This window comes from Olea europaea, chromosome 5 (genome assembly GCF_002742605.1).
Source record: "Olea europaea var. sylvestris chromosome 5, O_europaea_v1, whole genome shotgun sequence".
Classification (NCBI taxonomy): Eukaryota; Viridiplantae; Streptophyta; class Magnoliopsida; order Lamiales; family Oleaceae; genus Olea; species Olea europaea.
This window is the reverse complement of record NC_036241.1, coordinates 7392823-7407735: the sequence shown is the minus strand read 5'-3', so window position 1 is coordinate 7407735 and position 14913 is coordinate 7392823. Positions and strand designations below refer to the sequence as shown.

Here is a 14913-nt window from a genome sequence, read left to right as displayed (position 1 = left end):
ATGATGGATTGGTTATCCGCTTAAAATATGGCGAAAAACAGCACTTTGGATAAATGAACTGCCTGCAGTTTTGATGAAATTACTGACAAATATGCAATTGCCTCACTTGGCCTAAAGTTCAACGATTTCCGTGTCAATGGCATTTTCTCAATCTACTGTATTTGTGAACAATCGCCATATCTTTTCTACTCTTTTCTCTAAATTTCAACCCTATTCTTCATCGCCACCACAAATTTCGGACGATGCCCCTAGTCTCAACCGCCGTCTCAATCTTGAAACACCACCGTTCAAAGTTGCGGTGGTCCCACTTCCGTTCTCTCCTCAGTACCACCAGTAACCTCCTCAACCCGTCTCAGTTTTCCCAAATTGCCCTTGAAATCCGCAACAATCCTCGCCTTGCCCTCCGTTTCTTCCATTTCACTCTTAGTAATACTGTCTGCTGCCATTCTCTTCTATCCTATGCTACCATAATTCACATTCTTTGTCATTCCAGGCTTAAGACTAAGGCCGAAAGCTTAATTCGGTTAGCCTTTCGAAATTCCCAGAAGCCCACCAATCCAGTTCTTCAAGCCCGGCTCCCATTTTGGAAATCCTGATAAAAACTTATAGGACTTGTGGTTCTGCATCATTTGTGTTTGATTTGTTAGTAAAAGCTTGTTTAGAGTCGAAAAAGATTGACCAAGCTCTTGATATATTTAGAAAGTTGAACTCCAAGAATGTGTTTGTAAGAACTAGTACTTGTAATTCTTTGATTGAGTTGTTTTCCAAGAGTCGAGGTTGTTTTGCTGCATACGATCTGTACAGGGAAATTTTTTGTTTTAATGGTGAAAGTGGTGTTTACTATAGGAGAGGCGCAAAGGGTTTTTTTCCAAATGTGAATACGTTTAATGTGCTGATGGTTGCATTTTACAGAGAAAGATTGGTGGAGAATGTGGAGGAGTTATGGAAAAAAATGGAAAAAGTGGTTTGCAAGTCGAATTCATATGGTTATATAGTTATAGTGTTCTAATGGCCGTGTATTGTGGCAATGCGAGAATGGAGGATGCCATGAGGGTATGGGAGGAAATGCAGATTAAAGGTGTGAAGTGTGATGCAGTGGTTTACAATACACTTATTGATGGATTTTGTGGGATTGGAGAGATTGGGAGGGCCGAGGAGATCTATAGAGACATGGTAATGAATGGTTTGGAGAGTAACTGTGTTACTTTTGAGAATCTCATAAATGGATATTGTAAGATTGGGGATGCTGATTCTGCAATGTTATTGTACAAGGACATGTGAAGGGAAGGTTTTAATTTGGATAGTTTGACGGTTGATGCAGTTACTAGAGTGCTTTGTGATAAGGGCGACATTTCTCCTGCTTTGTATGTTTTGATGGTTCTATCGAGGAAACATGATGTTATTCCAAAGAAGGAGAGTTACCAAGTTTTGATAAAATGTTTTTGTCAAGAGGGGAAGATGGAAGAGGCTTTCAGGCTTCAGGCAGAGATGGTAGGGAAAGGATATGAACCTGATTCAGAGACATATGGTGCTTTTATTGATGGGTATTTGAAACAAGGGAATGAAACAATGGCTGGTAAATTGAGGAAAGAAATCCCAACAAGTAAGTTTCCTCGGAGGAGAAATAGAGATGATATCAGTTTACACCATTTGCAGCACTTTTGAGCACAGTCTGGAAAGTGCAAGCTTCTAGTTGAAGCAAAGTAAGTTGCTGGCAATCTTCTAGGAGCTTGGTCTTATATATTTTGTGTTTTATATTTTCTTTATGATGAGAGCATAATTCCTTGAATACCTGCTAACACAATATTTTTCTTGGACCCAGGACGTTTATGAATTGATTTTCACTTGACATACGGAATCTGACAGTATGCTCTTGACATTCTCAAAATGTTTATCGCTTTTATCTATCGTATTTTGCTAATGCTAGATGATTGGATGATTATCTGAACTTGAAACCAAGCCAACATTGGTACCACTTTAAGCTAATGAGATGAATGAATAAAAAGCACTAATGCCTAATCTAAGGAAGGTTATTGTATATATCGGAGACCCTAAATTGTCACGTTTCAATATTTTTTGTGCCCCACCCACTCAATGAACCTGAAAGGTAACAATAATTGCTGAATTACTCTGGTCAGGTATTCGTACTGATTCACTTTTAGTGTATATATTTTAAGGTGTATAACGAGTTCATTAAATAATATAATCCAATTCCAGCCATTATTCGTTTACCAACATAGTGTTCTATTATTTAATTGCTAGATCTACCATGAATGATAGTGTATTTGGTCAATTAAGTATTTTTGAAGCCGAAAGCGTGTGCTTGTACATAATCATTAAACCTCTATGGCTGCTGCTTATATTTATTTTGAGGTGAAATTTCTTAGTGATCTAATATAACAGTATAATGTCTAGTAGCTATGTGTTCAAATTATTTTCTTGGTTTATGAATTTGATAGTTGCCTCTGCACTAATGCTTCTCCGCCTGGATGTTTGGGGTCTGTTCAGGTGTTTTTTGCTACTAATAACTAGAGATACTGCTGCTAAAATCTGCTAAGCCTGAAATCAATGAAATATTTTTTTCCTACTTTTGTAAATTTTTATTTTGCTGGGAAGATTGTACAGCACATATTAAACTTTTCATGCGTATCAATACTCTAAATCTTCAAACATTTGCAAGTTTTCTGTTGTTCATTTCGAATTGTATCACCAACCCGTAAAACTTCTCTTGATGACAGTGCATCCTGCTTCCCATCGTAGTTGTTTTCTGCCAAATGGCATTTCGAGGGGGAACTAATTGTGTACAGACATATGGGCTTCTGGTTGGAGGATCTAGGCCATATTTATATTAAAGATTCTAAAATCCTTCGATATATTTTGAATCCAACATCTTCTGTTCTGCTAGCTGTTTTTATTGAGCTGCAGGTTTGACTCTCTCAAATATGTGGAAAGAGCCTAGATTGGTAGTGATCCTAGTGGAGCTTGTTGGTTACCAGAGGTTTCCTTGGAAGCTGAACACTTCGTCTTTGGGCTGTGTCCGTAGTTTGCATTTATATGATTTATAGTTGTACTGGGTACAATAATTTATTTGGGAACTCCATTTTTAATAAAATGAAGATGATTGAAATCAACATAGGCTCCTAAACACATTTTTATACCATAGAATGTATACCATGATCTCCAATTTTGTTGTCACTAGTATTGTTCATAATTTGCTTTTTAGCAAACAGTTCCCGGAAATGTTAACACAGAAACACTTTCATTGGTTTAATTGATGGAACTTAGTAAGAATCGGGTTGGTGATCTATATTATGTTCATCAGAGGCAGCTCTTATTGCGAGTCTGCAATTTGGACGTTTCTCACCTATTCTAGTACAACATAACAATAGGGCCCACAAGAGTGAATTAAGAACAACAGATGCAAAATATTGCTATTTTTAAACATTAGCATATAATGTAGTCTTACAATGGAATTTCCTATGGCTGGAATTCCATATTGCTTTTCAAAAGAATAAAGGGCTTCCCCTGTATGTTTTGAATGTTTTCAATGAGCTTGTTTTACTGAATGTGTAGCTTTTGGAGGGGCAAGTAAATGTATTTCCCATGTGAATTGTCTTATGTGGCTGTTCTAGCTTCTAGAATTAAAAGAAAGTACATATTACTACTTTTTACCAGGATGGGGGCCATGGGGGTCTTCATCAGAATATTTTCATTATTCAATTACAATTCCAGCGAGACTTGTGGGTTTTTGGTTGACTGCCATTGCAATTCAAGCATGTTTGTCTTCATGCCTCTTGTTGTGGGGTGAAGAGATATGGAAACATGCACCAGGATTTCTTTGACACTTAAAAACAAAATTTATTCACATTTTCGTAGTTTACTGTATAGGAATATTTTTCATAAAACTATGTGACTATGTCTGCCACATATGTACAACATCCAACTGACTACTAATTCTAGAATCCCATGTTTTTAGATGATAGAGAATTAATGTCAGAGAGCAGGAAGTAGTCAAAGATTGAAAAGAGATGAAGCCATTGAGAGAAGCCATGACAAGAATGCCATTGTAACAGATATCTGATACCTACTGCATAGCCTTTGAGGACAAAACGTTTCATCAGCTCTGAGCAGAAGATCAACAATGCTTGCGCTCGCTGCAGCTAATGTGAGAATGGACAAAACCTATTTATTGAAACAAACTTTGTTATGCTTTAAAACTAGTATCTCTGTACATGGATCAGAGAACAGGAATTACCAAGTCTCCTACAACAATGACGAGCAATATTCCCGACTGACTAATTGGGCATTTAACCAGGATGGTGTATCCATCGAGGAGTGCCAAAGTGAAACTCCAGTGTGTGACCAAGCCCATGACTGTTACCAAGAAGCTGTGATTTAACATGTGGAAACAGAAGAAACTTATTGCATTTTCCTAATGAAGACATAATGTCTGAGTCAGCAAATAATAAGTTGGCTGACCTTTCTACCCAAAACCATTAAAGGTAAAAACAACTTAGCTGTATCATACTGTTACTAGTATAAACTTTGACAAGTGAAAGAGCTTTTTATTCAGTTGCTGCCATTATATTAGCCTTATTTTGTTTGTGCATGCCGTTAAATTATATAAAAACAAGCTGTAGATTCCTATTAATTTTGTGGGACCAGATTCCCTATAGTACTTCTCTCCAGTTGTGTTGGTGTTTTATACAGTAGGTTTAGCATATTTGTTGCTCAATTGGTAAGTCTTGTGCTCAGCGCTCTTTAACCATTCAACATTAGAAATTGCAAGCTAACCTATTGCAGTGGATCATGTCGTGAAATTTACCCCTTTAGTTTTGAAATGGCCAAATGACGTATAAATCTGATGGATTTCTAATGTTTATCTTTCAGATATATTGGCGATGGATTTCTAATGTTTATCTTTCAGATATATTGGCGATCATATGGTTAAAGAACAGAAGGTAACCGCTGGCGCAGATGGGGATGTAAATCTACCTGCAAAGATGCCTATGCAGAAAGAATTGTATCAGTACTAAAATTTACCAAAAGGCTGTATAGCTGTAGAACCCAACTCGTAATGACATGAAGAAAAGAGAAGCTGAAGAGAAGATGATCTGACCAAGTCTCAGAATAAAGCTTGCCCAGGTTCCCACAGAACCCGGCACAGAATCCAGGGCCATGTGACTTGTTTCAAGGGATCTACGTCAACAGATCCACCTCAATGAAGGACGGTGATTGCCATTTTTTGTTTGCAAACTCATTAAATACTTCAAATTGAATTCTAAATCTTTCCAAACTTCGCATCAAACCCATCCCTAAGTTCTTGAACCCAGTCCACCAATCTGTGTATTCAAGAATTCTCAAGAAGTTCGTTTCTTTTCAGTCATCTTTTATAAGAATTGTATCTCTGTTTTAGTGATGATCAGACTATAAAAGAGTCGGCATGGAAAAATGGGAGATCTGTGGTAGGAGAATGTGTGCAAGTTACGTCAAGAGTACTTTTCTGTCTTGAAAATGTTATTCTTTTTGGAAGATTAGGATGCCTTAACTGTGTGCTTTAGTGGAATTTTGATTCGTGAAATGTAATGTTGTGTTGGTTGAAAATGAAGTTCAACGTGTAAAAATGGCTTTAATCATGTTGGATTTGACACTTAGATTTCCTTACCTTTTCCATTATTTTTTTAAAATAAATGGCTCTCGTTTGCTCAATGCCGATACTTTAACTATTTAAATAAATTTTCCTTTTTTGTGTTTGTGTGTATTATGGCCAGCTGCAAGAAAAGACGAGTCCTTAGTTGGGCTCCTAATCTGAGTATGACATATATAACCGGGGAATGCAATGTACTATCATGTAGCAAAAAGGAGCCCCTGAAGATATATCCCAGTGGTGCAAATGACAGAAGTGAGGTAATCTCAGCCTTGCTGGCAGTCGCAGTGTGAGTGTTCGATTTCTGAGATATGTAATTAGATTTTTTGTGAGTATCAGTGTAAGGCCAAGCTCTTGTTCCCTGGCCTATTAGAGCACGTCTCGCGATTTACTTTTCTCACGATACTCCAGCGGCGGAACGGTGGGGCCCTCAAAGTTGGGGTTCAACCTTTTTTTATCATGTAGCAAAAAGGAAGGACATGGACCATCTACCGTGGGACCTTTTTAACTAAATGGAAATTATAAAAATTAATACTTTTAAAGATTCTATTTCATAAATCATATGTGAAGTTTGCTATTTCAAAAATCAGATATTTTTATTAAATAATTAATATGTATAAAAATTAATTAATCCCGAAATCATCCCATCTCGTTTCAAGAACCCATCTTTCTCTTCACTCTCAAATCACCCCTTTCTCCACACTGCCATTGCAAATCGGACCAACAACCCACCGTCATTGTAGATTCGGCTTTTCTCCTACGAGACACACGTCAGAGGTGTGTGTGCGTGGTTGGCGACGCTATTAGGTTCCATGAAGAAGTCGTGCAACCCACATCGTTTGCAGCAAGTACCAGTACTCTTGTTATGGCAACGCCTTAGGGAAATTAGGTTTGGGCGTTGGTGTTGGTGACATAGCTACAATAGTCTAGTTGTGACGGTCGTGGTGCTTTCTCCATGTTCTAGGCAATGGATCATCTTAGTCGAGGCAATGCAGTCTTGGAGAAATTAGGTTTGGGTGTTGGTGACGCGGCTGCAATAGTCCCAATCTGTGATTGTGACGGTTGTGGTGTTGTTGTCGAGGGCTGGTGGTAGTGGTTTTGGCGACTGTGGCAGTGTGCGTGCGGCTATGTTGTTGGTGATGGTAGTGTTGGTTACGCAGCTGCAATAGTCCCGAACTGTGCTTGTGACCATTGTGGTGCTGTTGAGGGGTGGTGGTGGTGGTTTTATCGACTGGCTGTGTGTGTGCACGACTGTGTTGCCGTGGGTCCGATTGTGGTGTTGTAGGTGCAATGGTAGTGCAATGATTGGGTTGTGGTACTGTGGGTGCGATGGTAGTGGTGGTGTTCGAAATAGTGGTGAGATGGTGGTCGCAAGTATCGAGTAGTGGTTGCAAATTATTTGGTTGACTGTGACCATTAAATTGATCAATCTGTGATCAATAAGTAATATGTGACCAATAAAAAATATAAAATGGATTAAGAAATAATGCGTGACATAAAATTTTTTTAATTTGTGATCGATAATTTGATAATTCGTAACTGTATAAGTTATGACTTATAATATTCGTGATTTGTGATTAATAAATAAATCGTGACTTATAATTTTTTTTTATTTGTGACGATGAACAAACTGTGACCTATAAAATTTTCAAATTGTGATTGTAAAATAATTTGTAAAATCAAAATTTTGATTTGTGACCAAAAAAATAATAACTAACTAACTAACTAAATCAATAATAGTAACCAAATTATATAGATATGTTACCTAAATATTTTTAAACAATAAATTAATTAATTAAATCATAAATAAATTTTAATAAAAATCGGATTTTTGAAATTTAAAACTTGTTTTCTTGATTTTGAAATGTATGGTACTTATGAAAATTTCCATTTTAACTAATAAGTTCCTATAGTGATTTGGCTAGGCGAATTGTACAATACTAAATTGTATCGAAATTACATACTAAGCCCCTGTTTGTTTTCAATTTTTCTGCCCAATTTTAATTCATTTTTGGATTGTTGCTCCACTGTCAGTCGTGATTGTTGACTTCTTCTCTCACAATGGGTCCCATGTGATGGTAAAAAAGGATAAAAAAATGTATTATTTTCTTCAAACAATTGAAAACAAACAGGGGCTAAGCTTGTTGGATGCTTTTCAAAAGGAGATCTTGGTGATAAAACGTGTAAGGATTTCATGGCCTATTTAATATCTCGACGATCATTGCATTTTTAAAGTGTTCATATATTCATATTCTCTCTCTCTTTCTTGAGGAAATGTTTAAAAAAGACATTAAGTCCCTATTTAGTTTTCTTAAAAATCGTATTTTAGTTGATTTTAATAAAAGTCAATGATATTTAAAGTTAAAAAATTGATAAAAGTTATGAATCTTATGAAATGTGTTAAAATTAATATTAATATTAATCTCATTAATTTTTTTTAGCTAAATCAAATAGGAACTAAATCTGAAGATAATTTTTCTATTATGTTCAAACTTGTTCTGTTAACGGTGTTCAATTATACTGCACAAGGAAATTCAGGAGCAAAAGGAGTTCTCGAACCTGCAACCTTCAAATTAGCACGACTTTCTAACCAACAGAACTAATAGACCATATTGATAGAATTTTGTTTTATATAATATATATTTAAGAATACAATCTGCTTTCCGCTTGGTGCTAGAAAAATGAAAATTGTATTGACATTGTCTACCATATCCACATGTAAAACACGTTTTCCCTACTATATAAAAAGGGGAATGTAAGGGCACTGTAAAAAGTAACAGTGTCTTGATCCATCTTTACTGTAGCATTTTTGTTTTGTTTTTTTCTAATTGGGGGCAAAAAACGACGACGTTTGCTTGATATATATTTTATTTTATTATACACTACCTCCAAATTTACTGCAACATGCAATTTTCATTCCCCCCACTCTGATATAGATATATATAGTAAGGATATAAGAAAAAAAATCACTTTTATATATATATATAAAAAGATTGAGATAATATGCGATAGAAATTTTTTTACAACATATTACTTGTAAGTAAAAAATTTGAGGAGAAAAGAATTAAAGAGAATTTTAAATTGAAAAAAAAAATTATAACGTAAAACTATACAGCAAAAAAAAAATCTCTCGGCATAGTATTACACATCGTTAACGGTGTGTGAAACGGTCAATCATAGCAAATGTTATGGGACGTCAAAGTAGGCATTTTCAAACTATATTTCGAAATTTTTGATAACAAGCTAATTTTAAAAATTCATCGACGATTTTACGATAGTCGAATCGATAAATGTTTTACATTCTCTCGAAACTCATTTTGAGAACTATATTGTAGAGACATCGAATGATCTAAATATATATCAAAAATAGTTAAACGGACATTAAACGTATGTATTAAAAAATACTCATAAGTCATTTTTTCTTAAAAAATGAATTATTTTATTACTATTTCGAAATTTTCGATAACAAGCTAACTTTAAAAATTCGTCGACGATTGTACGTTAGTCGAATCGATAAATGTTTTACATTCTCTCGAAACTCATTTTGAGAACTATATCGTAGAGATATCAGATGATCTAAATAAATATCGAAAATAGTTAAACGGAGATTAAACATATGTGTTAAAAATGCGTATACTTGTTTTTCTTTAAAAAATTAATTATTTTATTACTATTTATTCTTTTTTTGCAACAATTTTCTCAATGCATCATTTTGTTAAAAAAAAATTGTGTGGTATGACGAAATTTTTTTCTCCATGTACGGAGTGAATATTTTTTTTCATCATTTTATATATTGAATTATTACTAGAAAATTAAATTTTATCACAAACTATTAAAAAATACTGATTAATAATAAAAAATTTGAAGAAAAAAATTAAAAAAAATTCTAAATTGAAAAAACTTTTATTTATGACGTAAAACTACACAAAAAAAATTCTCAAATCTAAGTTTCTGTTTGGAATTATTAAGAGAAAAGAATTATAAATTGAAAAAAAAAATTATAATGTGAACAACAAAAAATAAAATTCTTTTTGATTCTTTTTTCTTCAAATTTTTTACTTAAAAGTAACTTTTTGTAAAATATTTTTTAATTTTTTTTATATAAAAGTAATTTTTTCTTATATCCCTACTATATAAAAAAGGGAATGTGAGGGCACTGTAGAAATCAACAGTGTTTTGATCCATCTTTACTGTAGCATTTTTGTTTTGTTTTGTTTTTTTTTTCAATTGGGGGTCAAAAACGACGCTGTTTTGCTTGATGTATATTTTATTTTATTGTACATTACCTCTAAACTTACTGCAACACGCAATTTCCATTCTTCCTCCACTCCGATATAGATATATATAGTAGGAATATAAGAAAAATATTACTTATATATATAAAAAATAAAGATAAAGATAATATGCGACATAATTTTTTTTATAACATATTACTTGTAAGTAAAAAATTTGAAGAGAAAAGAATTAAAGAAAATTTTAAATTGAAAAAAAAATTATAACGTAAAATTACACAGAAAAAAAAATTAGCTGAAACCTCCGTACACGGAGGTAGATGTCTCCATGCACGGAGATAGACTCTCCATGCATGGAGATAAAGTTTATAATTTTTTTTTTATTTTTTTATAAGTAATTGTTCTTTTTATCAATTTATTTAAATTTCTTTTTTATTCTTTTCTCTTATAAATAAAACTTAAATTTTCAATTTTAACAAAATAATATTTATATATATAATTTTAAATTTTTGTAATTTTTTTTATTTTATTTATTTTGTATTTTTTTAAAAATTATTTAAAATTTTATTTTTTTCCAAGTGGGGAGAAAAAACTACGCCCGTGCATAAAGTGCATCGATTTTTTTTGTTGTTTTTTTTTTTTTGGCCTCCGTGCACGGACTCTTCGTTTATATATATATATATATATATATAACTTCTTATAAAAAGGGGAATGAGGGTCTATTAATCCAATTTTACTATGCATGATATCATTTTTTATTTTCCATTTTGTTTATGTCAAACAAATGTTCTTCCACACATCATGTCATTAGCATTAAAAAAACAATAATAATTTTAGTAAATATAAACTGCCATGAGCAAAAAAAAAAAAAAAAAAAAAAAAACTCCTCTCCGCACAATGTGGAGAGATGGTAAACCATGTGCGCAAAATTGGCAAACTTTCTGTACAGTGAGAAGAAAAAAAAATTTACAATTTTTTTTTATACAAATAACATAAAAAAATGCATTTTTATCTTCAACAAAAAAACACATTTAAAAATTAGCAATTTCAAAATCACTTTTTTTTTTAATTTCCGAAAATACAATTATAAAAAAGAAAACAATATTGAATTACAAAAACCAATATCTGCCAAATACGGTATCTAAAGACAATATGTGCAAATACAGTGTGCTGTAAATACGGTATAATGCAAATATGGTATATTGTATATATAGTATGATGCAAATATGGTATGCTGTAAATACGGTGTGTTGCATATACGGTATGATGTAAATACAGTATGCTGCATATACGGTAAGCTGTAAATACGGTATGCGTAAATACGGTATGAATGAATTCGATTTCGTCCACTACAATAAATTTCAATACCATATATGCAGTCTACCGTTTTTGCAGTTTACCATATATGCAGCCTACCGTATTTGTAGGCAAATTATCGTATATGCTACTTACTGTATGTGCAGCTTATCGTATATACCGATTTTTACACTTATAAATACCGAGAGTGCAGAACACCATACATTCACTTATCAAATCGAATGTCAGAAAAAAATTCCAGATTTTTATTTTTTCAACATAAGCATAAAATAAATATTAAAATATATGAAGGACAAAATATAAAACGCATATGAATATGCAAGTCGATTTATAATTAGGCAGTGGCACATATTATACATTTGAAATTTCTTATGTCGGTGCAAAATAACTTTGAAGCCGTTCTAGAGTAAATTAAACCACTGTAATGTCTATACTAGAAATATAATTGTGCAAATTAATGTGAATTAAATCTACATTACATGTGATTTGGATTTATTTATAACAAATGGTGGTGATTAGTTTAAAGATAATATGTGCAAATACGGTGTACTATAATACTATATGTTATAATTAAGATATAACATACTATACGTATATGTTATAATACAATGTTTAGTATAATATAATGAGAAATTATTGCTGTACAATTTTTTTTTGTTATATTAAAGCAATATGCATATTACAACATATAGCTTACCGTATATGCTATAATACAATCTGTGCGGTCATGCAGCGAGTTTTTATTTTTTTTAAAATTTAATCATGCAACCTAATATTTGTTTAGTTTGTTAGTTTATTAGTTAAAAATATGCATTAAATCTAATAAAAATATATAATTACAAGAATAAGTTTAATTCCAATATAATACAAAAAAAAATTTCAAAGAAATAATTATTGCTAACAACAAAAGAATCTAAAAAAATGAAGAAGACAAAAACGAAAAAAGTAAAATTTGTGAAAAGAAGAAAATGAAAGCATGATGCAAAAAAATTTGGCATTATTGTTTGAATGGGAAATGTTTTATTGATACACAAAAGAATTTTACAGTTACCAGGTTAAAAGTATGAATTTATTGTGTTGTGATTTTTTTTTTAAATAATCGTAGTAAATCTTCTTATTACGATAATAAAATTACAATAATTTTTTTTCACAAATAACATAAAAAAATCATTTTTATCTTCAAATATGTGCAAATATGGTATGTTGTAAATACGGTGTGCTGTAAATACCGTATAATGCAAATACATTATGTTGTAAATACGGTCTGATACAAATACGGTATGCTGTAAATATGGTATGCTGCATATATGGTAAGCTGCAAATACGGTATGCGTAAATACGGTATGTTGCATATATGATATGTAAAGTGCATATATGGTATGAATGAATCCAGTTTCGTCTACTACAATAAATTTTAATACCGTATATACTGTCTACCGTATTTGCAGCTTACCGTATATGTAGCCTACCATATTTGTAGGCAACTTACCGTATATGCTACCTACCTTATTGCAGCTTATCGTATGTACTGATTTTTGCACTTACAAAATACCGAGAATGTAGAATACCATACATTCACTTACCAAACCGAACATCAAAATAAAAAATTTCAGATTTTTATTTTTTCTACATAAGCATAAAATAAATATTAAAATATATGAAGGACAAAATATAAAACACATATGAATATGCAAGTCGATTTATAATTTTATGCTCAATCTTCAATTTTTCAATATTGAATTACACAAAATTTCGAAATATAATCTTCACATTCAATTCAATCATATCAACACTATCAAAGAATATATGCAAAATAGTTTGTATAACATCGTATATTTCTTATTTAAGTATGAAATATGCAAACATATTTTTTAAGATAACACAATACTGTTGTATTGTAAAAATAATTTGCAATCATTTTCTTATATCATGAAAATATTTCTAGATATTACTTCAAAAACTTTCCAAAAAATTAAAATTCATACACTAATAAAAATATGATAAATATAAAATTCGTGCAACGTACGTGACAGCGACTAGTAATATTTAAAATAATGCTTAATAACTTATAATTTGAGATGAGACTCGACAAATTGTAATGATTATTGTTACTTTTTCAGTACTTTTTGTTTGTTATAATTAATATCATGAACAAAAATTCAAAAGCTATTCTTAAACTTGGTGAAAGTTGTCGATGCATAAAGAAAATTTGTCCGTGGTTGTCAATTAATTGACCGGCGTGCCATGATGTCATTGTCAATGACCGCAATGATTCAATTTCTGATAGCCGACCATGAAGTTAATTTTCTTATAATGTTATTTATTCATCTCCTTAAAAATGATCGCCATAATAAAATTAATAAATTAGGTTTCATATTCATATATTAAATTGACACTATCATTTCATACCTCTTCATTTGTCACAAAATCTAGTGATTGTCTAAACGGTATTGTTCCAATTTTCTCTTTTAGTCTCTTACAAATAATATTATTCTAAATTTCTCTGAGTGTCTTACATGGACGTCACAATCTTTTCCCAATTCTCTGCACATTTTTTGGAAATAGAATCAATCGCCACCATATATATATATATATATATATATATTTTTTTTTTTTTTTGGTAATTGAAATTAAAACACATAAAAATGGATACCATAACAAATTTTTATATTAAATCCTTATTGAGACTCGATTAATAATACGTCTTATAAAAGCCAAAAGGTTAAAGGTCCAAATGAATTCATTATTGTATGACTACACAATACTCAATACATATGATCCATAGGCACTGAGAAAGAATTTATATTCTGAACCGAAAACTTAAGATGTGATCACATTTTAGGGAATATGGATAAAGTTTTTTATTTTCCTTTTCTTGGCAGGTAAATCTGGAAAGTTTGAAAGATATATCGTCATGGTGCATCTTGCACTAAGGGTAGATTTTGCATAGCTTTCCTTTCATAAAAATGTTCATCGCATCTGTTTATGTTTTGAGTCTGTTCTTCGAATTTTTCCTTATTGAGGAGAATCTCATTATCCAATCGTGATTTCAATTCATTACTCCCTTCTATTTCTACCTTAGGGACTTGGCTGGACTTCCCATTTTGTTTTTCTTTGCTATTTAGTGGTTGCAAACCAAAACATCCGATTTTGCTGCTTAGTGTAATTGGCGATTGCTCTTGGAGCTTGTTTGGCTAAGCTTAAAAGCAAGGAAAAGTTACTTTTACGTGAACTATTGTTTCCAAACATGTTTGAATACCTTATTTTTAGCTTAACTTCTAAGTAGAAAAGGTACTAATCTAAAAGTAACTCTTATATTGTCGTTTTTTGTTCAATCTCGTGTACCAAACATGCTCTTATTGCCAAATACAGGAAACCGTGTCGAGTCTCAAACATTGCCACTAGGAATTCCCCCTCTGGTCCCTTTATTTATCTTTATACCTAAATCCCTCATGGCACAATTTTCACAGATGGATGAGGATATACTATATAACATATCTAACCTAGAATTAAGCCAATAGGGAAGGAGGAGACAGACTGAGGTGGCAGCAAATGATTGGGTGTTTTTTGTTTTAATTTTTCAAATTGTCCAACCATGGAGCGACACGTGTATCCCCTATTTTTTACCCTTTTTTCACCCTAGATGTGTAGCATGATTGTCTAATCTATTGCTCTATTTGCAATTAGAAAATCATGATCCGCTCATACTAAACAATC

The 14913-nt window shown here is 32.1% G+C and overlaps 1 protein-coding gene and 1 long non-coding RNA gene across 3 annotated transcripts; one reads left to right on the top strand and one right to left on the bottom strand.

Moving 5' to 3' along the window:
• LOC111394522 lies at positions 1-5636 on the top strand. 2 transcript variants are annotated; one of them, XR_002702628.1, is made up of 3 exons: positions 1-1703; positions 3977-4502; positions 4928-5636. It is a non-coding gene; the product is annotated as an uncharacterized LOC111394522 (long non-coding RNA). The 2 variants fall into 2 exon arrangements; XR_002702627.1 differs by having other exon boundaries at positions 4891-5636.
• On the bottom strand, positions 3983-5206 carry LOC111394521 (CASP-like protein 5C1). Its single transcript, XM_023020378.1, has 3 exons — positions 5044-5206; positions 4256-4388; positions 3983-4182 (listed from the first exon to the last, which is right to left on the bottom strand). Exons 1-3 carry the CDS (start codon positions 5178-5180, stop codon positions 4012-4014), a joined length of 441 nt encoding a protein of 146 aa, XP_022876146.1. The 5' UTR covers positions 5181-5206; the 3' UTR covers positions 3983-4011.
• Positions 5637-14913: the final 9277 nt, after the last annotated feature.

Coding starts and splice junctions, on each gene's coding strand:
- LOC111394521 (XM_023020378.1), bottom strand. CDS start 5,180: ATGGCCCTGGATTCTGTGCCGGGTTCTGTGGGAACCTGGGCAAGCTTT. Junction 4,389..5,043: donor TACAGCTATACAGCCTTTTG/GTAAATTTTAGT, acceptor GTTAAATCACAG/CTTCTTGGTAACAGTCATGG. Junction 4,183..4,255: donor TCATTGTTGTAGGAGACTTG/GTAATTCCTGTT, acceptor TTCAATAAATAG/GTTTTGTCCATTCTCACATT.